Below are 24,857 nucleotides of genomic sequence, written 5' to 3'. Positions count from 1 at the left end.
TTGTTCTCCCCACTGTACATGCTTACCCACTGGAGACCAGGGTTCAATTCCTAAAAAGCATAACAATACTAAACGTAGAGCGGTATTCAACTCTCCTTTAGAAAAAAGGAAAGAGCTGCTGTGAGGAACCAAGGTTTACATCTCTTTTACATGTCAAGACATTTGATGCAGGTTCTACTGATAATGCTTGATGAGTTAGTCATCACCATGTAGGGATGTGTGCATTTACAAAATGTGATACGAGAGCCATGAATTAATCATAAGACCACACAAAAGGTGTCAAGGGGCCCCATATGATAGAAACGTGTGTGGGCACCTCAAATAAGAAAATAATGTGTGCAGCCGTCTTCATAGATATAGCATTAGCTATAAATAAAGGTAGTTTGTTTACACAAAGCCTTGATTATTTCATTGGATTAAAGTGTTTACTTTGGCTGCAAACAAAATAATGTCTACGTCACATGGAGCTACGTTTTGGTTTATACTTACATAATCTATTACAGAAAAGATAGTGTGGTAGTTTGTTCTTTCTGTGTCACCATTGTAATATGGTTCATACAGAAAATGGTAACCAAGAGAAAGAGGACTTTGTTAGTCCCTGCAACAACAACAAAAAGAGACTGTCTCCGCGGAGACTGAGGTGCTTTATAGCTTTACTGACAATACCATTAATGAGGGCCCAATACAGACCAAATGAATGGAAAGCCTCCAAGGCAGCATCATAAACCTCTTGGGTCCTGCTGCTCCCCTCTGTGACTGCCTTCCAAATGGCACCCTATTCCCTATATAGTGCACTACTTTTGACCAGGGCCCATTGGGCTCTGGTCAAAAGAAGTGCTCTATGTAAGGAATAGGGTGCCATTTGGGACGCCACCACTGTCTCTCAGCTGACTGCTGCTTCTGGCTCTTCAGACAGAGGGGAAATGACCTGGCTTTGCCTCTATTTATCTCAGTGCGTCTCAGAGAAAGCTCTGGGGGATTCAGTAGAATTGTGTGTAATTGTGTTAGGGCCTTCCCACACTCCATCCCCAGTGCATCTTCTGTCTCTTCCCTTAATCGGAGCTGTTTGTCTCCAGATAAGTGATATCCTTCTTAGATTAGGATCTGGTGTCGCTGCCATTCCACCCGCTGAGAAAGGGATCCCCCACCGTGTACCTCTGTGAGGACCGACCCCTTATTTATAGCACCCTAATCCTTTTATAGTGTTGGCACAAACACCAGACTGCTCCTGTGTTAAATGTCCCGGGTGATCATGATACAATGATGATGAGCCATATAAAGATCATTATGATCGATAGTGCCATTGATGATCTAAAAATATAAAAAGCAATGATGATAAATTGTGTGGAAGCATCATTTCCGTAGTTGTCTCCTTCTTTCCAAAGAGTTTGTAAGCCTATTGATGGTGTGTGTTTCGTGATGGGGGTCATGATTTGTGAAAGGCAGTGGTATGACGGAGGTTTATAAGCCCTAAGGACCAGTGAAAAATAACTCAATTTTATATGGACTTGTAAATATTCCTCTAACCATGACTCTGGAGAACAATAACAAATGTGTCCGTATGAAATTGAAGTCCTAAAAGTAAAGTGAACGTCTTAAAGGTGTAAGTTGCAGTTGTTGCATTGTTCTCCACTTTTCAGAGTGGGGTGTAACGCAGTGATGAAACTTGAGCTATATCGCATAGTGATGTATAACACATTCTTTGTTGTGGAACCACGATAAAGTGGTAGAAGAGCTTCTTTCCACATCTGTCTTTTCACATCTGTCATTCCACATCTGTCATTGATGCAGAGGTTGGATATCTAATATCTAGTGAAATTGCGCGTAGGAGAGCCTAGTGATTACCGTAGTTTTGGTTAAGATGGGATTCCTTCAGCTGATGTTACAAATCATTTAAAACAGTCTATAGTGTAACTGAGGACTTGGTGGACTTTATATTCCTTAGGCTAGGTTTTTACTTTGTGTTCATTCCCATGTGCTGCTAAGGTCGAGGTGGTTTAATGACGCTGACGATTCACAGTACGGGCACAGAACAGCACAGCACAGTGTATGTAGCAGGGATGGGCTAAGGCACTTAGTGGTATGGCAAATATCAGCAAGGATGCACGCTGGCCTTGGCTAACACAGCGAAAGCTAACTGAAGGAAATCACAGGAGCTGGAACTTTCTCTGACTTGACTCTAGCCTTGTCTGAGCTTGAGATCGCCCAGCATGCTCTGCGCCACTTACCGGTGGGCGGAGCTAGAGCTCTTATATGATGAACTATCTATTGATAACCTCAAATACTTCACAGCCTTTCGTACAATAGCAACTTGCTGGCGTGAGAACTGTGGTATTGTAATCTTTGGCCTAGTAAGTGTTTGTTTAAGATTAAGTTATTCCAGTCTTATGTGTGAGGGGTTCAATGTATCTGTTTTTTATCACTCCAAAATAAATTAAATGGACAATCAACTATTTCCCAGGCGTGTCTGTACAAGACGATAGCAATACGAATTTTTGTACCCGTTTTTTGTGCTGTTTTTTTTTGTATGGACATTTTTGTTTTATTTAGATGCTATAAATATGTATTAAATTCCTGGCAATACAAGGTAAAATTAGTTTTGGAGTGTAATGTCCCTTAAATTTCCAGAGTTATTTATATTCAAATTGTTTTAGAATTCTATTTTATTAAAGTCTGTTTGTTTTTTCTTCAATTGCTAAAGTCTCTATCCCTTTTATTTGTTATTGCTTGTCTTTCTTGAACAAGAGTCTTAAATGACAATAAAAACATGCAGGACCTTTAGAGAGGCCACACATCCTGGATAACTCTAGAAAATAAACACTAATGTTCTTTGTAATGTCCTTGCAATGGCTGAGCACTGAGCAGGCAACTGCGGGAGCTTGTTATAACAGCGATCAAGTCATTTGTCCACAATGCACCTGAAGGGCGGAGTGTTTCATCATTCTGTGATAACTGACTTTAGGGACTTCTGAGCCGTCATAACGATATACAGATTTGAGTTCAAAAGTAAAAGTTTGTTCAGTGAATGTCAAGTTATTGTAACTGCCAGATGTACGTATCACTGGAGGTTTAATACCAGATGCATGCAGCTCAATGTGAAAGGCATCTTCAAGAAAAGGGCAGCTGCATCCTGGCCTAAAGACCAAGAAAACAAATCAGCCATGCACTATAATTATTAAGACATCTTAGTGGATACATCTTAGTGGATACATCTTGGTGGATACATCTTGGTGGATACATCTTGGTGGATACATCTTGGTGGATACATCTTGGTGGATACATCTTGGTGGATACATCTTAGTGGATACATCTTGGTGGATACATCTTGGTGGATACATCTTGGTGGATACATCTTGGTGGATACATCTTAGTGGATACATCTTGGTGGATACATCTTGGTGGATACACCTTAGTGGATACAACATCACTGGATGCAATATGGACTTCACCAATTCAAAGTAAAATAAGTTACCAATATGTAACACTTGTTGTTTATGTAATCAATTGTTTTGCTTCAGGCTTTGAAACAGAACAGGATAGAGAAATGAGGCTATTTTCCGGTCCATTTGGCTTTATCGAGTTTGATTGCTTCACTTTCTGTGGATGAACAGTCCAAGATTGCAATGGGTTTGGGTTCTCAAGGGACAAACAGAAAGGTTTGCCAGCGATTTTGAAACCAAGTCTGCTCCAGAAATTGGGGAATTCAGTTATGCCTTTACGAACACATTGAGGAGAGGCTTTTGCATTATTTTTTTCAAGCTAAAACGTGTGTTGTTTTGGAAATCGTAGGGGTTATGAGGTGCAGGCAGAAGTGTCCTGACTGAGTTGTCAGAGTTGAATGTTTGCTTTTCTAATATCCCCATGGCCTACCCAACAGGGCACTTACTATTGAGTGAAATATATTTCAGTTGTGTGCGTCTATGGGGTTATGGTTTGCGTCCCAAATTGCACCCTATTTCCTATGTAGTGTATTTCCTATGTAGTGCAGTACATAGGGAATAGGGTGCTATTTGGGATACAGCCATGCTTACAGCTTCCCTATTGACTGTCCCAACACCAGCAAGCTAAGAGATGTTTCCCTCAACACGCTCTTCTATAATAATTGCAAATATGCTGTGCTTCAATATTTTTTATTGTTAAGTACTGCAGTGCATTATTACAGTGGGGGAAAAAAGTATTTAGTCAGCCACCAATTGTGCAAGTTCTCCCACTTAAAAAGATGAGAGAGGCCTGTAATTTTCATCATAGGTACACGTCAACTATGACAGACAAAAAAAAAAAAAAAAATCCAGAAAATCACATTGTAGGATTTTTAATGAATTTATTTGCAAATTATGGTGGAAAATAAGTATTTGGTCAATAACAAAAGTTTCTCAATACTTTGTTATATACCCTTTGTTGGCAATGACACAGGTCAAACGTTTTCTGTAAGTCTTCACAAGGTTTTCACACACTGTTGCTGGTATTTTGGCCCATTCCTCCATCCAGATCTCCTCTAGAGCAGTGATGTTTTGGGGCTGTCGCTGGGCAACACGGACTTTCAACTCCCTCCAAAGATTTTCTATGGGGTTGAGATCTGGAAACTGGCTAGGCCACTCCAGGACCTTGAAATGCTTCTTATGAAGCCACTCCTTTGTTGCCCGGGCGGTGTGTTTGGGATCATTGTCATTCTGAAAGACCCAGCCACGTTTCATCTTCATGCCCTTGCTGATGGAAGGAGGTTTTCACTCAAAATCTCACGATACATGGCTCCATTCATTCTTTCCTTTACACGGATCAGTCGTCCTGGTCCCTTTGCAGAAAAACAGCCCCAAAGCATGATGTTTCCACCCCCATGCTTCACAGTAGGTATGGTGTTCTTTGGATGCAACTCAGCATTCTTTGTCCTCCAAACACGACGAGTTGAGTTTTTACCAAAAAGTTCTATTTTGGTTTCATCTGACCATATGACATTCTTCCAATCCTCTTCTGGATCATCCAAATGCACTCTAGCAAACTTCAGACGGGCCTGGACATGTACTGGCTTAAGCAGGGGGACACGTCTGGCACTGCAGGATTTGAGTCCCTGGCGGCGTAGTATGTTACTGATGGTAGGCTTTGTTACTTTGGTCCCAGCTCTCTGCAGGTCATTCACTAGGTCCCCCTGTGTGGTTCTGGGATTTTTGCTGACTGTTCTTGTGATCATTTTGACCCCACGGGGTGAGATCTTGCGTGGAGCCCCAGATCGAGGGAGATTATCAGTGGTCTTGTATGTCTTCCATTTCCTAATAATTGCTCCCACAGTTGATTTCTTCAAACCAAGCTGCTTACCTATTGCAGATTCAGTCTTCCCAGCCTGGTGCAGGTCTACAATTTTGTTTCTGGTGTCCTTTGACAGCTCTTTGGTCTTGGCCATAGTGGAGTTTGGAGTGTGACTGTTTGAGGTTGTGGACAGGTGTCTTTTATACTGATAACAAGTTCAAACAGGTGCCATTAATACAGGTAACGAGTGGAGGACAGAGGAGCCTCTTAAAGAAGTTGTTACAGGTCTGTGAGAGCCAGAAATCTTGCTTGTTTGTAGGTGACCAAATACTTATTTTCCACCATAATTTGCAAATAAATTCATTAAAAATCCTACAATGTGATTTTCTGGATTTCTTTTTCTCAATTTGTCTGTCATAGTTGACGTGTACCTATGATGAAAATTACAGGCCTCTCTCATCTTTTTAAGTGGGAGAACTTGCACAATTGGTGGCTGACTAAATACTTTTTTTCCCCACTGTACATTCGTTGTCATTCAATATGTTTTCATTGACTGAAATCATTCAAGTGCCAAATTAAATACAATGGAGCCAATGACAGTGAAGTAAATATTTCAACGACCATGGTAGGACCGTCTCAGAATGTAATATTGACAAAGCAAATAATATTAAGTGAGATTAATTCAGACAAAAAATCTCTTCATCAGATGAGAACTTTAAGAAAATAATTGTATATTTCTGAATTATTGTGATTAATTATATACATACCATTTCAATAAATAGGTGTATTCAATATTAAATTAAGTTTGTCTTAAAAATGCATGATACATGAAGATAAAAAGCAACTTTTTACCTTTTAGCAGACACTCTTATCCAGAGCGACTTACAGTTAGTGAGTGCATACAGTTTTTTTTCATACTGGTCCCCCGTGGGAAACGAACCCACAACCCTGGCATTGCAAACGCCACGCTCTACCAACTGAGCTACACGGGACTCAAATCTATTTCATAAAACCAATAAAGGCTGCCAGCATATACATACAGTATCAATAACACAAATAAAAATACTATAAACAATTACAATACTGTTCTTAATGTGACTGATGTGAATTGAAGGCACTTCCTTGGCAAAACATAGATCCCTCTTTCAATATTTTGAGCCTGAAACACAGCAAAAATCAAACATTAACACAATTCAACATTAGCATAATGTTATTGTCAAAAACACAGGAGTGCATATTTTTCTAATGCAATTTTGAATTCCTTACATGGTTAGTTTGAAAAATAGGCCACAGAATCTCCTGTCTGAGATTAGGTTTGAGCTGCCCTTCCGTATTTCCTTAGGGACTAAGGAAGGGAACTTCATGAGTTATTTTCGAATGAGCCGGATGAATCAATCAATGATTCAGCTAATAGGCCCTTTTAGGTCCTTCTCTAGTCCCTTCCCTCCAGCGGCAGCAGCGAGACCCCTCTTTATGGTTCTGACTAGAGCACATTGTCAGAGTAAAAAAAGAATAATGACTGGAGAGACTGAAAAACGGTTAATGTGCCAGCCCCCTCAATTTTCTAATCAAATGAATTCCAATTACACTCCAACTAACGTGGTGATTGTAATTGGCTATACGCGTAAGGCTTCATTCATGTTGGACCATCTAAAGGCCCATAGATGCCATCAACTGACATGGAGTCAGTTCTAAGTGAGCCGGAACACAAATAGGCCCAGAAATCATCGTCTCTGCTGTCGTCAGTCTCATCAGGTGGAGGTAATAGACTAGTATAACAAAGGGTTATCAATTGAACACCGATGACGGTCTCCCAAATTAGCTGGATCAAGACAATCAGGTTCTTCCTGTTTCATTGTCTGACCAAGCGGTGAGCATCTAACATCGTGTGACCCACAACTTGTTAACACACTTGGTTGCTCTTCCAAACGATCCTCATTTTACTCACATTCTTAAGCTCTTATGTGTGTCCTAACTTATCGCTCACATGTAACTTTCTCATGACTTTCAACTTAAAATTCTTTCAGCTAGTCAAATACTTGTTCTCATCTTTTCATTTTCCAAAAGAATATGCTAGACTGTAATGTAACAGAAACGTTTGTTAAGGTTCTGTATATTGTATTAGGATCTTGTCTTTGATGGAATACAGTTGGAATGAAACAAAAGGGCCAAATAACATTATATTTCAGAACATATTAATGTAGGGCAGAAACTCTGGGAACACATGGATCTGATTATGTGAACATTAGTTATTTTCAATCCTTACAGATTACTTGCAGATGTCACAGACACAAACATATACTGAACAAAAATATAAATGCAACATGTAAATGTTGGTCCCATGTTTCATGAGCTGAAATAAAAGATCCCAGAAATCTTCCATAGGCACAAAAAGCTTATTTCTCTCAAATATTGTGCACAAATTTGTTTACCTCTCTGTTAGTGAGAATTTCTCCACTACACAGGTGCACCTTGTGCTGGGGACAATAAAAGTCCACTCTAAAATGTGCAGTTTTGTCACACAACACAATGCCACAGATGTCTCCAATGTCTTTTAGTGAATTTGGCAGTACGTCCAACTGGCCTCACACCTACGGACCACGTGTAACCACGCCAGCTCAGGACCTCCACATCCAGCTTCTTCACCTGCAGGATAGTCTGAGACCAGCCACCTGGACAGCTGATGAAACTGAGGAATATTTCTGTCTGTAATAAAACCCTTTTGTGGGGAAAAACTAATTCTGATTGGCTGGGCCTGGCTCCCAAGTGTGTGGGTCTATGCTGCGCCCCTGCCCAGTCATGTGAAATCCATAGATTAGGGCCTAATGAATTTATTTCAATTGACTGATTTCCTTATATGAACTGTAACTCAGTAAAATCTTTGAAATTGTTGCATTTATATTTTTGTTCAGTGTAGTTCTCTCTTCCTGTGATTGGAATCACACATAAAGAAAATGGCTGGGTTGAAAACACAGCCAACTATACTCTGGTGGAGCTGTACAGCATGTGAATCTCCATCAACACTAGAAATGCATTTTCAATACATAGTTACGTGGGAAATATTACAGGATTGCTGCATGCCAATCTTTACAGTTAAATATTCACAATAGAAATAAGATATTGTAAATCATTTCTATGTAGCTTTACCTATAGAGCAAGGAGTCGTACAATGTTAGACCAAGTTTACTATCCAACATAAAGCCTGATTATGCAAATGTTCCCCCTTTGACAGTTTAAACCCTTAAAAGAATGCATACTCACATGCAATGTCTATGATTGTGAGCAGAGTGGACTCATTGCTAGCCGTGTTAGCAATCTTGCACATCTTTTGTAGTCTGTAAAATGATCAAGAAAACAGTTCATCCTTATTTGTCTCTTGTTCCCATGTTCTAGCTGTCTTCCTTTACTAAATATGTGCATTTCATGAATTACTCTCAAATACTTGACAGATACAGACAGCAAGTAAGCATTTAATTGTATTGTGTACACCAGGGGTCTTCAACCTTTTCTTGCCCAGGACCCACTCCCGGGCAAACAGGCGACCCAGGGACCACCATCATGCGATAGTAAACATATTTATTTTTTCACGTGTCTTGTCTTATTATCAGGTGAATGATAACGGCAAGGAGAAGTAATCAAGTAATCATTTTAAAATTAATCGATTTGGTAGATAGTTTTTCGTTATTTTGACCTCCCCACATTGGAAGATTGGAATTGGAAAAGGAAGTGTAAACTCTAACATAGCGTATTAGCTAGAAAGGTAACTCCAAACACATTTTCACCAGTAGCAGCTGTTTAGCTGGTTAAACCAGTCAAGAAAGCTCACCAGCAGCCAGCGGCACTTTCCGCACTGGTAGCCCATTCGTGGGTGCTTTTTCAAAGCCTATGTCACACTAGAGGCAAGGGGAACAGGGGCCAGAGTACCACCCTGGAGGCCAGGGGAACAGGGGCCAGAATACCACCCTGGAGGCCAGGGGAACAGGGGCCAGAATACCACCCTAGAGGCCAGGGGAACAGGGGCCAGAGTACCACCCTGGAGGCCAGGGGAACAGGGGCCTGAGAACCACCCTGGAGGCCAGGGGAACAGGGGCCAGAATACCACCCTGGAGGCCAGGGGAACAGGGGCCTGAGAACCACCCTGGAGGCCAGGGGAACAGGGGCCAGAATACCACCCTGGAGGCCAGGGGAACAGGGGCCTGAGAACCACCCTGGAGGCCAGGGGAACAGGGGCCTGAGAACCACCCTGGAGGCCAGGGGAACAGGGGCCAGAATACCACCCTGGAGGCCAGGGGAACAGGGGCCTGAGAACCACCCTGGAGGCCAGGGGAACAGGGGCCAGAATACCACCCTGGAGGCCAGGGGAACAGGGGCCAGAGTACCACCCTGGAGGCCAGGGGCCAGAGTACCACCCTGGAGGCCAGGGGAACAGGGGCCAGAATACCACCCTGGAGGCCAGGGGAACAGGGGCCTGAGAACCACCCTGGAGGCCAGGGGAACAGGGGCCAGAGTAACACCCTGGAGGCCAGGGGAACAGGGGCCAGAGTACCACCCTGGAGGCCAGGGGAACAGGGGCCAGAATACCACCCTGGAGGCCAGGGGAACAGGGGCCAGAGTACCACCCTGGAGGCCAGGGGAACAGGGGCCAGAATACCACCCTGGAGGCCAGGGGAACAGGGGCCAGAATACCACCCTGGAGGCCAGGTGAACAGGGGCCAGAGAACCACCCTGGAGGCCAGGGGCCAGAATACCACCCTGGAGGCCAGGGGAACAGGGGCCAGAATACCACCCTGGAGGCCAGGTGAACAGGGGCCAGAATACCACCCTAGAGGCCAGGGGAACAGGGGCCAGAATACCACCCTGGAGGCCAGGTGAACAGGGGCCAGAATACCACCCTGGAGGCCAGGGGAACAGGGGCCAGAGTACCACCCTGGAGGCCAAGGGGAACAGGGGCCTGAGAACCACCCTGGAGGCCAGGGGAACAGGGGCCTGAGAACCACCCTGGAGGCCAAGGAAACAGGTGAACAGGGGTCTGATAACCACCCTGAAGGCCAGGGGAACAGGGGAACAGGGGCTTGAGTACCAGCCTGGAGGCCAGGGGAACTGGGAGGCCTGATATGAAGAGTTTCACTAAATTGAGTTTGTGTTTCTCTTTATTGACAACACATAAAAGAAGTCTGAGAAAGTCCATGCTCTAATTCACTGGTCCACAATGGAGGCAGGGCTTCTGCTCAGACAGCTCAGTTCAGGCAGCCATCTGAGAAACTGACACAGTCTGGGGACATACTGAGGTCATTCATGACTTACTGTCTGATGTCATCGGTCCCTTTTCCAATAAAAACTACAACGACAACATGATTGTTCACTAGATCCGCTAAATTAATGTTTACGTAATTTAATGGCACATGATGTATTACACTGACATGTTAAAGGATTTGATTCAACAGTCCACTTATTGCTTCTATTTAAAAAAACTGTGAATATGAGGTCATCGAAGAGAGTTTAACTAATGTTAGAGCAAGACACCATATTATGTCACCGACGCATTCAATTAATTCATAATGAGTACTTGGGTTCTAGCACAAACAGATCTGGGACCAGGATATAATAAAGTGTCCCAAGGCAGACGCCCTTGATGAATGCCTGCTTTCTGTCTGGGGTCCTTAATTTACTTAGAGTAAGACCAGTGGCAAACAAAGTCGTTGGAGGCAAAATGTTGGCAGTAAATCAATTTTCCCATAGCATAATATTGGCAGTGGAAGGAACATCATTGCCATCATGTAGTCGGGGACTACAGATGTAAATGAGCAGTTAGCTAATGTCACGGACAGAAGAGGACCCAAGAGCGCAAGTTCAAATTCAGAGTTCTTTATTGAAGGTTTCAGGCGGGAAGAGGAGTGCCAGGGGTGTCAGGGGTTCCAGGGGTGCTTGGGGCTCTGGGGTTTTTCAGGGTCCTGTGGGTACCTGTGCTCCGGGGGTCACCAAATGTCCGGGGGTGTCCAGTCCAAGTGCTTAGTGTGTGTGTTCCCCAGTGATGGAGCGGCGTATCGGGCTGAGGGTGGTGAAGCGTCTGGGCACGCTCATCTGGTGGTCGGAGACCTGGGGGAACACACACACAACAGCAATATGAATGGCAGGCAGAAGTACAGATCAGGGCTGGGCAAATCTCGTGGTGAGAGACAGAAGGCAGAATCGAGTTACCGGAGGGGCTGAAGATCGGAGAGTAGTCGAGGTCCAGAAGGCAGGTCGGGATAGACGGGGCAGTAGAACAAGGAGGCAGTCAAAAAAGGATCGGTATCACAAACAGGAGTCAGAGCGCAGACAGGCAGGTTACTGGTCCGGGTTTGAAGACGATCTGACAGGGCTTGGCTGAAAAACAGGGCTTGATATACTGGGAGAGGTTAGTGGGGAAATGCAGTTCAGCTGGCAGAGTAATTAGAACAGAGTGAGGCAAGGTGAGGATGGTGAGTGGGAAATGCAGTGCAGCTGGCCAGGTAACAAGAGCAGAGCAGGGCGGAGCCAGGTGGAGCTCGTTAGGCAGAGTAGGGAGAGAGTGAGCAGAGTGGCAGAGAATTGAATGCAATTAATGTTGCTACCAGGGAGAGAGAGTGCTCATGACAGGACCCCCCCTCCAAGGGACGGCCCCAGAAGTCCCAAGAACAACATCATGCCGGGAGGGTGGAGGGGAGCAGGCGGCGGGTCAGAACTCCTCCGAGCGGTCCGAGTGAATCTCCTCATCCTCAGAAGGAGCTGGAGGGTCACGGTCGGGAGACAGGACAGGCACTGAGACAGGAGCAGGGTGGGCAGGACGGCTAGGAACCCCTCTTGGACGGCCCCTACGGATTGCAGGCTGATCAGGATGTAGTCGGTGGAAGTCAGTGATAAGGGTCCGGTCCACTATCCTCCTGGCCGGGATCCAGGTCCTCTCCTCTGGACCATATCCCTCCCAGTCAACGAGGTACTGGAGACCCCTACCCCTTCGCCTAGAGCGGAGCAGCCGCCGGACGGTGAAGACAGGACCGCCATCTACGAGGCGCGGAGGAGGTGGCGCCGGAGCTGCAGGGACCAGGGGACTTTCATGGACCGGCTTGACCTTGGAGACGTGGAAGGTGGGGTGGACCCGCATGGAAGCGGGCAACTGAAGTCGGACCGCCGTTGGACTGATGACTTTCTGCACAGGAAAAGGACCAATGAAGCGAGGGGCCAGCTTTCGTGATTCAACCCGCAGCGGCAGATCCCGGGCAGACAGCCAGACCTTCTGACCAACCCGGTAAGTAGGTGCTGGGGTCCTCCGTCGGTTGGCACCGACGGCGTAGCTGGTTCCAGACTTCAGGAGCACAGTGCGAGCCTGGGCCCAAGTGCGGCGGCAGCGGCGGGCATACGCAAGAGCAGACGGACAGGTGGCATCCGCCTCCTGGCTGGCAAACAGTGGAGGTTGATACCCGTAGACACACTGAAAGGGGGAGAGCCCGGTGGAGGAACTGATGAGTGAATTATGGGCATATTCCACCCAGAGCAGGTGTTGAGCCCAGGCCCGGGGATTTTGGGAAGCCACACACCTCAGTGCCTTCTCCAGCTCCTGGTTCATGCGTTCAGTCTGGCCGTTTGACTGCGGGTGGAATCCAGACGATAGGCTGGCGGTGGCCCCAAGGAGATGACAGAACTCCTTCCAAAAGGTTGCTGAGAATTGCGGGCCCCGGTCTGACACTATATCCTGGGGTAGGCCATGGATACGAAACACATGTTCCAGGACCACCTGGGAGGTCTCTTTAGCAGAGGGTAGTTTGGGAAGGGGCACGAAGTGGGTCATCTTACTAAAGCGGTCAACAATGGTAAGGATGACTGTGTGTCCGTCAGAGGGCGGAAGGCCCGTAACAAAGTCCAGTGAAACGTGGGACCAGGGCCTCTTGGGTATGAGTAGGGGTTGCAGCAACCCAGCAGGAGGCTGGTTGGGGGTCTTGTTTCGGTTACAAGTGGGACAAGCTCGGATGAATTCTCGGACTTCCCGTCTCATCCGCCGCCACCAGAACCGCTGGCGGACCAGATGAAGGGTGCGAGTGATGCCGGGATGACAGGCCAGACGGGATTCGTGCCCCCACTGAATCACAGGTGACCTGAGATTTGCTGGAACAAACAGACGGTTGGGGGCGCTGGTGCTTGGACCTGGCTGGTCCCGAAGAGCCTCCATGACCTGCTTCTCGATCTCCCAGGTGAGGGCCGCTACGACCAAGTGGCTGGGAAGAATGGGGGCTGTCATGGCGGTGGTCTCGTCCTTCTGAAACATCCGGGAAAGAGCATCAGGTTTGATGTTGCGAGATCCCGGGCGGTAGGAGAGCGTGAAATTGAAGCGCGTAAAGAACAGAGACCACCGCTGTTGACGGGAGTTCAGCCTCCTGGCTGTTTGGATATACTCCAGGTTCTTGTGGTCTGTCCACACTACGAATGGTTCCTTTGACCCCTCTAACCAGTGCCGCCATTCTTCAAGGGCGAGCTTGACAGCCAACAGCTCGCGGTTCCCAATGTCGTAGTTGCATTCGGCAGGGGTTAGCCGACGGGAGTAGAAGGCACAGGGGTGCATCTTGCCATCCTCAGCTGCTCTTTGAGAAAGCACTGCACCCACTCCCACGTCCGAAGCATCTACCTCCACCACAAACTGCCTTGCTGCATCTGGCATCTGGAGGATGGGAGCAGAAGTGAAACATGTCTTGAGGATATTGAAGGCCTTATCAGCAGCTGATGTCCATTGGTACGGTTGTTTAGTGCTGGTTAGCGCCGTGAGGGGTGCAGCCACTGTGCTATAGTTTCTGATGAATCTCCTATAAAAGTTGGCAAAGCCCAGGAACTGTTGCAACTTTTTCCGAGACTCAGGAACTGGCCAGGAAGTGACAGCCGACACCTTCGTGAGATCCATCTGAATGCTGCCCTCGGTCACCACATACCCCAGGAATGAAACGGTTTTGGCATGGAACTCGCACTTCTCTGCCTTCACGAAAAGAGAGTTCTCCAGCAGGCGGCGCAGGACCAACTGGACGTGGTGCGTGTGTTCTGACAGAGTCTTTGAGAATATTAAAATATCGTCAAGGTACACAAATACGAACGTATTTAGCATGTCCCTGAGGATATCATTCACTAGGGCTTGAAAAACTGCTGGGGCATTGGTGAGGCCGAAGGGCATGACGAGATATTCATAGTGGCCGGTTGGTGTGTTGAACGCTGTCTTCCATTCGTCTCCCTCCCTCATCCGCACCAGATGGTAGGCATTGCGAAGGTCCAGCTTAGTGAATACAGTGGCTCCCTGCAGCAGTTCGAAGGCAGACGAAAGTAAGGGCAGTGGGTAGCGATTCTTAACCGTGATGTCGTTCAGACCCCGGTAATCTATGCATGGACGAAGAGAACCGTCCTTCTTGCCGACAAAGAAGAATCCCGCTCCTGCGGGGGAAGATGACGGTCTAATTATCCCGGAGGCAAGAGAGTCATTAATGTAGTCCTCCATGGCCTTTCTTTCCGGGGCTGACAGTGAATACAGACGACCCTTGGGAGGTGCTGTGCCAGGCAGGAGATCAATCGCGCAGTCATAGGGTCTGTGTGGGGGTAGAGATGTCGCCTTGGATTTGTTGAACACCTCTTTCAGGCTGTGGTAACAGGCCGGAACATTGGATATGTCGGGGGTAGCGCTAGATCTTTCCCGGTGAACGGGCAGGGTGGCCCCCCTTAAACAGGTCTGGTGACAACTCCTTCCCCACTCACGGACTGTTCCTGTCTCCCAGTCGATGTGGGGGTTGTGCTGACGAAGCCACGGGTATCCAAGAATGAGTGGTTGGCCAGGTGAGTGTAGGAGGTGAAACTGGATGGACTCCTGGTGGTTTCCTGACAGCAGGATTGTCACAGGGGCGGAGATATGAGTGACAGTGCCAAGATGATGCCCATCCAGGGCTCGTGCAGGAATGGGTTGTGTCAGTTGATGATGGTTCACGCCCAGTTGCTGTGCAAGCTCAGGGTCCATGATGTTTGCTTCGGCTCCGGAATCCACAAGGGCGGCCAATGTATGAGTCTTGTCAGAAAGCTGAAGGCGGAGATGAAGCAGGGTCTTTCGGATGGAGGGAGACTGAAGGCTTGTTGAGCTCACCCGGATCTCCCCTACACCTGGTGAGCTGCGGCTTTTGCCGGACAAGTGGCGACACGGTGATTTTCGCCACCACAGTAGAGGCAAAGGTTGGAGCTTAGACGGCGCCGACGCTCCTCGGGAGTCAGAGAGGCACGGCCAATCTCCATGGGCTCAGGCTGATTGAGTTGGCTATGGGACTTGACAGGCAGGGGCTGGACAGAAGCGGTATCGACCCGAGTGCGGATGGCAGGTTGACTGAGACGGCCCTTCTCCCTCCTCCGGGTCTGTATACGGCGGTCAATGCGGACGGCAAGGTCAATGGCGGCATCAAGCGTTGAGGGCGGGTCATGGGAAACAAGCTCGTCTTTGATATAGTCCGCCAGGCTATGGAGGAAGGCTTGCACCAGTGCCTCTGGGTTAAACGAGCTTTGACTGGCCAGGGTACGAAAGTCAATGGAGAAGTCTGCCACTGTCCGATTGCCCTGACGGATGGTGAGCAGAGCTTGTGACGCTTCGGCTGTTGGCGAGCCTAGGTCAAAGACCTTTAACATCTCCTCCTCAAAGGCACTGAAGGAGGCACAGGCTGGGGTTTGCCGGTCGAATTCCGCCGTTCCCCACAACCGAGCTCGACCGGTGAGATGTGTGATGACATACCCCACCTTGGCTCCCTCTGTTGAGAAAGTCCTGGGCTGTAGTGCAAACTGGATTCGGCAGCTGCTCAAGAATGGTCTTACTTGCTTCTGGTTGCCATCAAAACGTTCCGGGTTCCCAATCTTTGGTTCAGGAGCGTGGGGATCTGGTGGCAGCACTGCCGGGCCTGCAGCATTGGGACCTCCAGCGGAGGGATGAAGGAGTGTCGGTGGTACAGGAACAGAAGGACCAGGGGGGGGTGCAGGTGGAGTAGCCGGGTTAAAGAGTAGTTGCAGGGCTTGGGCTAGCTGTTGTTGCTGCAGTTGGAACTGTTGTTGCTGCTGGTTGAATAGCTGGAGAAGGGAAGCGATGTCGCCAGCCATCCGATTTATGTCTCCCTCAGAGCGTTCCAGTCGCTGTAGGGCAGTCATCTCTGGCTCTTCTTCCATCGTGGTCAGGGAGTGCGCTGGGTCCATGATGGTCAGATCGTTCTGTCACGGACAGAAGAGGACCCAAGAGCGCAAGTTCAAATTCAGAGTTCTTTATTGAAGGTTTCAGGCGGGAAGAGGAGTGCCAGGGGTGTCAGGGGTTCCAGGGGTGCTTGGGGCTCTGGGGTTTTTCAGGGTCCTGTGGGTACCTGTGCTCCGGGGGTCACCAAATGTCCGGGGGTGTCCAGTCCAAGTGCTTAGTGTGTGTGTTCCCCAGTGATGGAGCGGCGTATCGGGCTGAGGGTGGTGAAGCGTCTGGGCACGCTCATCTGGTGGTCGGAGACCTGGGGGAACACACACACAACAGCAATATGAATGGCAGGCAGAAGTACAGATCAGGGCTGGGCAAATCTCGTGGTGAGAGACAGAAGGCAGAATCGAGTTACCGGAGGGGCTGAAGATCGGAGAGTAGTCGAGGTCCAGAAGGCAGGTCGGGATAGACGGGGCAGTAGAACAAGGAGGCAGTCAAAAAAGGATCGGTATCACAAACAGGAGTCAGAGCGCAGACAGGCAGGTTACTGGTCCGGGTTTGAAGACGATCTGACAGGGCTTGGCTGAAAAACAGGGCTTGATATACTGGGAGAGGTTAGTGGGGAAATGCAGTTCAGCTGGCAGAGTAATTAGAACAGAGTGAGGCAAGGTGAGGATGGTGAGTGGGAAATGCAGTGCAGCTGGCCAGGTAACAAGAGCAGAGCAGGGCGGAGCCAGGTGGAGCTCGTTAGGCAGAGTAGGGAGAGAGTGAGCAGAGTGGCAGAGAATTGAATGCAATTAATGTTGCTACCAGGGAGAGAGAGTGCTCATGACAGCTAATGAATAAAGTGGTGTATATGACTATCAGAATCCAAGATTACTGATCATAAATATAGATGAACACAGTATTATGATGTAAAAAATGTATACATACATGCTGGTCTTGAACAATCCCTTGTGTTGTGATAGAGTCTATGAACATGTGTTCTACATTCTGATGAGAACTTGACTGGTCCTGCTTAAAAAGAAAAGTTCTTATCAGGAAACCAAAAAAACACTTTCATGTGTTCCATTTCCTTTCCTCCTTTTCAATATTTCCATAACAGAACTGAAGCGGATACCATTTGCCATTAGCAACAACTTCAAAAGAGCAACAATATTTTCGACACGGGTAAAAAGCATGATCTAGCAGTCAAGATACCCTTTACTAAGGCAGAGCTCCAACTATGGCAGAGCTCCAACTATGGCAGAGCTCCAACCAAGGCAGAGCTCCAACTAAGGCAGAGCTCCAACTAAGGCAGAGCTCCAACTATGCATATGACTAACTATGCAAAGGACACTCTATTAACAAAGACATTGATATGCATATTTATTGATTTTGTGGTATGCCAGTGTGTTGTTTAATGACTTACCTATAACTTATTGATAATGCACTGTCCATACAGTTAGGCTGATCATATATTTTACTTCCGTTTTATATTGTATGCCATCATATGTTTCTGCATATATACCAATATATAAATATACACTGAGTAAACTACCGGTCAAACGTTTTAGAACACCTACTCATTGAAGGTTTATTCTTTATTTTTACTATTTTCTACATTGTAGAATAATAGTGAAGACATCAAAACTATGAAATAACACATATGGAATCATGTAGTAACCAAAAAAGTGTTAAACAAATCTAAATATATAATTTATCTTTGAGATTCTTCAAATAGCCACCCTTTGCCTTGATGACTTCCGAGTGGCGCAGTGGTCTAAGGCAGTGCTAGCTGTGCCACTAGAGTTCCTGGTTCGAGTCCAGGCTCTGTCGCAGCTGGCCGCAACCGGGAGACCCATGGGCGGCGCACAATTGGTCCAGCGTCGTCCAAGGTAGGGGAGGGTTTGGCCGGCAGGGATGTGGGTTCGTTTCCCACGGGGGGCCAGTATGAATAAAATAAAATAAAAATACATGTATGCACTCACTAACTGTAAGTCGCTCTGGATAAGAGCGTCTGCTAAATGACTAAAATGTAAATGTAAAATGACACTCTTGGCATTCTCTCAACCAGCTTCATGAGGTTGTCACCTGGAGTGCATTTCAATTAACAGGTGTGCCTTCTTAAAAGTTAATTTGTGGAATTTATTTCCTTCTTAATGCGTTTGAGCCAATCTGTTGTGTTGTGACAAGGTGGGGGTGGGAGTGGGGGTGGGGGGGTATACAGAAGATAGCCATATTTGGTCCATATTTTGGCAAGAACAGCTCAAATAAGAAAAGAGAAATGACAGTCCATCATTACTTTAAGACATGAAGGTCAGTCAATCCGGAAAATGTCAAGAACTTTGAAAGTTTCTTCAAGTGCAGTCGCAAAAACCATCAAGCGATATGATGAAACTGGCTCTCATGAGGACCGCCACAGGAATGGAAGACCCAGAGTTACCTCTGCTGCAGAGGATAAGTTCATTAGAGTTACCAGCCTCAGAAATTGCAGCCCAAATAAATGCTTCACAGAGTTCAAGTAACACACACATCTCAACATCAACTGTTCAGAGGAGACTTTGTGAATCAGGCCTTCATGGTTAAATTGCTGCAAAGAAACCACTACTAAAGGACACCAATAAGAAGAATAAACTTGCTTGGGCCAAGAAACATGAGCAATGGACATTAGACCGGTGGAAATTTGTCCTTTGGTCTGGAGTCCAAATTGGAGATTTTTGGTTCCATCCGCCGTGTCTTTGTGAGACGGGGTGTGGGTGAACGGATGATCTCCGCATGTGTATTTCCCGCCGTAAAGCATGGAGGAAGAGGTGTTATGGTGTGGGGGTGATTTGCTGGTGACACTGTCTGTGATTTATTTAGAATTCAAGGCACACTTAACCAGTATGGCTACCACAGCATTCTGCAGCGATACGCCATCCCATCTGGTTTGCGCTTACACCTCAAGGCTGTGTAAAGGCTATTTTACCAAGGAGAGTGATGGAGTGCTGTATCAGATGACCTGGCCTCCACAATCCCCCAACCTCAACCAAATTGAGATGGTTTGGGATGAGTCGGACCGCAGAGTGAAGGAAAAGCAGCCAACAAGTGCTCAGCATATGTGGGAACTCCTTCAAGACTGTTGGAAAAGCATTCCAGGTGAAGCTGGTTGAGAGAATGACAAGAGTGTGCAAAGCTGTCATCAAGGCTAAGGGTGGCTATTTGAAGAATCTCAAATATATTTTGATTTGTTTAACACTTCTTTGATTACTACATGATTCCATATGTTTTATTTCATAGTTTTGATGTCTTCACTACTATTCTACAATGTACAATAGTTCTACAGGCACTTGTCATCTCCCGTCTGGATTACTGCAACTCGCTGTTGGCTGGGCTCCCTGCCTGTGCCATTAAACCCCTACAACTCATCCAGAATGCCGCAGCCCGTCTGGTGTTCAACCTTCCCAAGTTCTCTCACGTCACCCCGCTCCTCCGCACACTCCACTGGCTTCCAGTTGAAGCTCGCATCTGCTACAAGACCATGGTGCTTGCCTACGGAGCTGTGAGGGGAACGCCACCTCCGTACCTTCAGGCTCTGATCAGTCCCTACACCCAAACGAGGGCATTGCGTTCATCCACTACTGGTCCATACTAATACATGACATCACAATAGGACTCATACTTAGAATTAAAGGGGCAATCTGTAGTAGCTACAGTACATCCATTTGTTTTACTTACAAATGAATGATATGTACCCATTGATTCTTATAAATGCCTTATAAATGCCTCTTGAGCTTAGTTCAACAGTGGTACCCCATCAGAACCCAGAATATAAGCTTGTTTTACTGCAATGATTGTAAACAAAGTAAATGTAAACAAACACTGTATAGCCTCAAAACATGGTTAAAACTATAATGTTGATATCATGGATGGTCAGTCCTTGCATCCATAGCTCGGTCTATGAATTTGACAGTGGTTACATTTCTCCAGCCCCATCCCTCAGCTTTTTAGCTTTAGCTTTATTATTGTTTCAATTGCTGATTGCCGCTTTAATGATCACTACCAAGTACTTCTGGGCCTCTAACGAGTTTCTGGATAACAGATTTTTACACCAATTACTGAAGCCTGTTCAGAGGTCCTGCTACAAATAATAAGCTTAACCTTACGTTGCCTTCAACTTTACCCCGCCTGTTTCTGCCAGAGTAATGTGCTCCACTTCCCTCCCCTACTGCCCTCAGAAATTCATTTCATGGCAACTTTCTCCAGCACATCTGTGAGGTCCATCCCAGGCAATGACATAATTTTAGGGATTTGGTTCTCGTGTAGGAATAACTTTGAACTGTCACACCATGGTTGAACTTTGGAAAGTTTAAGAAAATTGCTCCTTGATTAGGCATTAAAGAGGCGTGACTCGGAAATGTGGATTCAGCTCACAGAGCAGAGTCTTCCAGTGACAAATTAAATAGTTTTACATGGATTTATAACATTTTAGCTGATATAATGTGTGCAGGGCTGTATGTTGCAAGTGTCTCAGAGTAGAAGTGCTGATTTAGGATCAATTTTTCCCCTTTGATCACAATGAATAAGATTACATGGACAGAGGAGACCTGATCCTAGATCAGCGCTCCTACTCTAAGAGGCTTGATACACATGGCCCCAAATGTAAGGTGAGATTGATCGAGAAACAAACAGGAAAACATTGAACGTTGATTGAACACTCTTTGATAGCAGTTGTCTTACCTGTGAAATGCTTTATGAACTTGTCTTTCAGGTTTCTATCTCTTGGGACATTATCTACAACAAAGGAAAAAGAGAAGTTCCCAATCAGTGAAACCTCTTAAAGCTGAAATCCTTAATGGTGAAACTGCTACGTCTGTTTGGGATATTACAACAACACAGAAGTTACTTCACCAACAAACACAATGTTTTTTATCTCTGACATCATTGCACGCATGACAAAACACCAGAATATGTACTGCACGCAGCCGGACGCTCCTCTCCTCCGTTTCATCAACAAAACAAAAACAATAACAAAGTCGCTGTGGTGAACATTGGCACTGTTTACCCCTTTACAGATTTCAGTTTTAAAATAACCCTTTGGAAATAGGTAAATGTGTGTAATGTTACAACATTTAAAGTTAGCTAGACAATGTTGATACCAACAAACACCCGCCTCACCTGTGCTAATAAAGTAAAGGAAGTGCCATCAGAGAATAGGCTTCTACATTTTTTTTGTCTTGGAACAGAGCTGACGGGATGAAACGACTTTGAGTTCTTAAGTATTTGATCAATGTTTTTTTTATAAAAATTCACAGATTGCCTCACAACTGAGGACACGCCAATAGGCTTAGAGGCTCATTGTACACATTCTGTATCTCAGCCAAGCCCATCCACTCTCCAAACATGCAAAGCACACAGGTGTCAGATGCGGCTTTCAGGCAAACAGTGTAAGGAGATTATTTCCCAGCAGTTATAATGCTTATCAATGTCATGAGAATAATTCAGTGCAGCTAGCTGTGGTGCTTATTTTACCAGACCGGACCGAGGAATGAGCAGTACTCTCTGATGCAGAAATCGCAAAAGATGATTGGTTCAATTACAAACCACTAGACTAGAGTAAGCCTAGGCAATGCGTTTGATGTTCAGACATACCACTGGGCATTAAGGAAAACAACAACTCATCACTACAATATAAAGCGATGAACAGGCTATGGGTCTTAGGTAAAGGGAATACGGTCCCTGAATCTGTAACCTGGCTCCAGCCTAGATCAGACGTGAGTTATGTAAGTGTGAAAATGGCAGTTAAATGCTAACACTAGCAAGCAGGATGACCTCAAATCGAGAATTAATGTTTTGGCTGATGTAGTCTGTCCATTGGTCATAAGACCAGTGGTGGTAGTGGAGGGTAAATGCAAGTAAACACAGTTTACCCACTGTTTTTTCCGTCCATAAGTTGACCCACCTTTTGCGGAAAGATGCATTGAAAGAAAAGGAAGTTTTACTTTTTTTACCGCAACCGTCAATCAGAATTGACCCACCTATTCTTTACCACTACATCACTGCTGACTATCCACCTATATAAGGGAATAGTACTGTTTGGGGGGGGGGGGGGGGGACTGATGCAACATACAGTTTGTCTGGAGTGTTTTTCAGCTTGTAGCATGGTCACTCTGAAGAAGACTTCAGATATACAGTACCATGATCCTGAGGATAAACCAACTGGCCCTGATCACGATAAACATAGAATATTTCTGTCAATCTATTTCTTTGAGTTTCACTCTCCTGCTCCTTATCAGGTCGGGATAGGTACATGAAAAAAATATGGTAATACATGCACATCTCAAAACAACTCAGCCTGTTGGTAAGAAAAGAGATGCCTATAGTGTGCCTTGGTAAAGAGAATGGAAACTGTGTGCAGGAGGTATTTCTCTTTCCTTACTTGCGTGCAAAACACGGACAATCTATGTGACTGTGGGTCTTAACTTAAGGAATGGTGCACGCACCGCTTGCTAATGTGCAGCATTTAACTTCCTCAAAAGGTACATTCCATCTAGCCAGCAGCCTGTGTGGTTCTCTGCCTGTTACACAGTGGGTCTGAAACACTGCCTGGACAACATTGGGGGGATGTCAGTCCAAATAAAGCCTCTGATTAAACCTTGACCCAACGTTTGACCGGAATGTCGCAACATCTTTAAAACCAATATTTTGGATGGGTATATGGACAGTCTGAGGGAATGTGTACCATTGCTCAGACAATTGCACAGATGAGTATTAAGGAAGTATGGCTCAGTTTCAGTCAGCATATATGCTATTATGTAATGACTAAGGCACAGTAACGCCATACTCACTTTGACTTGACAATGACTTCAAAGATATATCAAAGCCATAGATAACATTTCTTCCAGAAGCAATAAGTCATGATTTTACCAGTCATGGTAAGATTACTAAATTGACTAATGTAACAAAAACATATTCCCGTTCAAAGTACCTCAAGATTCCAAAAGACAACACGAATCGTATGGATTATATATCTTTCCAACTGAGCATAAAAGCTTTTATATTAGTATAGTCTTTTGAGCTCACAGGTGAAATAAAGTCAGTGAATGTGGTAAAAATGGCTGCGTATTCACAGCTGACTAAACTGTGTGCCACGTTATTGTCCTGGGTCTCATGTCACCTGTGATGCGTTCCTGTGACGCTCGCCATTGGCTGGCCAATGAGCTAGAGGAGGCAGATCATTCATGTTTGAAGATTCAGCAATGTATCCTGAACTGAATGGATCATTCACAAGTTTAGTATGCTAAGCTCTCACCTCCTCAAATCACAAAGTGTGACATTTCTTACATGGAAATGGACAAGTAAGCATGCACAAAAGGCTATAGTAGCAAAGATATTGACACAGACCAACGGCAGCTGTCAAGCCCTAGTCAAGCCCTAGTCAAGCCCTAGTCAAGCCCTAGTAAAATAGGGATTACAGTTTCATCATGGCCTGAACTTAAATCTTATCAGCTTACCTATGGGTCTGCTGTTATCCAGCCTAGGAACATATAAAGGCTTTTCTCCAGAGAACTTAATGTCTTGTGCTGCGGGGAAGAGGTCACTGTTATAGCGACTGGAGACTGAAGGCTTGTCCCCCCGTTGGCTGTCTCCGATAACCTGAAAGATATGGTCCAGCAGGGTCCTTCTCTCTTTGTGCATCACCTCCTTGCTGTCCATGCACTGGCCCGAGGTGATCAGCAGAAGGAATAAACTTGACAGTATGTACCATTTCCTCTCTGTCTGCATGGCTATTCTAGCTGGGCAAACAAGCCAACACAAATCAAGTTAGATACAGTGCTGGACAGAAATAAATGTTGTGAGTCTGTGTAAAGTGACTTTGCATACTTCTATCACCCGAAAAAGATGGGTATAAAATGTATTGTGATGGAAACAGTGTGAAGTAGCCTATTAAATGAAGCACACTTGTGAACAAACAATCTAATTGACATGAAACAGGGTAATAAATGCAACTCTGAGTAAGATATTTTTACTTAAAATAGTCACATTTAGAGGGAATGAAAATGTTGCCAGAAAAACAATTGTCTATGCCTCAACATTATGTTTAACATAACACTATACAAAGCTACAGTAACGCTGATATATTTCTCTAATATAATACAACAATAAAACAAGGTGTGTTGACTTCAATCAAATCCAAACAAGTATGAGAACATTTGCTTTGATGAATAGTAACTTTCATGTGATGATGACAGTATACTACTTTGTATCTCTACAAAGCAGATGACAATAACATGGATATAGAAATAGAATCTCAAATTGACTTGGAAAACAAACTACAACTTACTTTAATTTATTAAAGGATGCTTATGTCCTGAAAAGTGCACACGAGTTGTCTGTATCAAATCTCTCTAGGCGTTGTCTGTTCTTTCGCTTATTGACAGAAGATTCCGTTGTCTGTTCTTTC

At 45.7% G+C, this 24,857-nt stretch overlaps 1 protein-coding gene across 1 annotated transcript; it reads right to left on the bottom strand.

The window, feature by feature from the left end:
* Positions 1–5,836: 5,836 nt before the first annotated feature.
* On the bottom strand, positions 5,837–24,178 carry LOC311136851 (protein ALKAL-like; the record flags this gene model as incomplete). Its single annotated transcript, XM_084171144.1, has 5 exons — positions 5,837–6,400; positions 8,503–8,576; positions 17,366–17,446; positions 21,134–21,187; positions 23,908–24,178. The coding sequence occupies 4 exons, from the start codon at positions 24,176–24,178 to the stop codon at positions 8,512–8,514; spliced, it is 471 nt and encodes a 156-aa protein (XP_084027270.1). The 3' UTR covers positions 5,837–6,400; positions 8,503–8,511.
* Between the last annotated feature and the right edge of the window lie 679 nt (positions 24,179–24,857).

This window comes from Coregonus lavaretus (genome assembly GCF_964263955.1).
Source record: "Coregonus lavaretus genome assembly, chromosome: 11".
Lineage (NCBI taxonomy): Eukaryota > Metazoa > Chordata > Actinopteri > Salmoniformes > Salmonidae > Coregonus > Coregonus lavaretus.
Note: the sequence above shows the minus strand (reverse complement) of the source record. Positions and strands in the feature narration are given on the sequence as shown.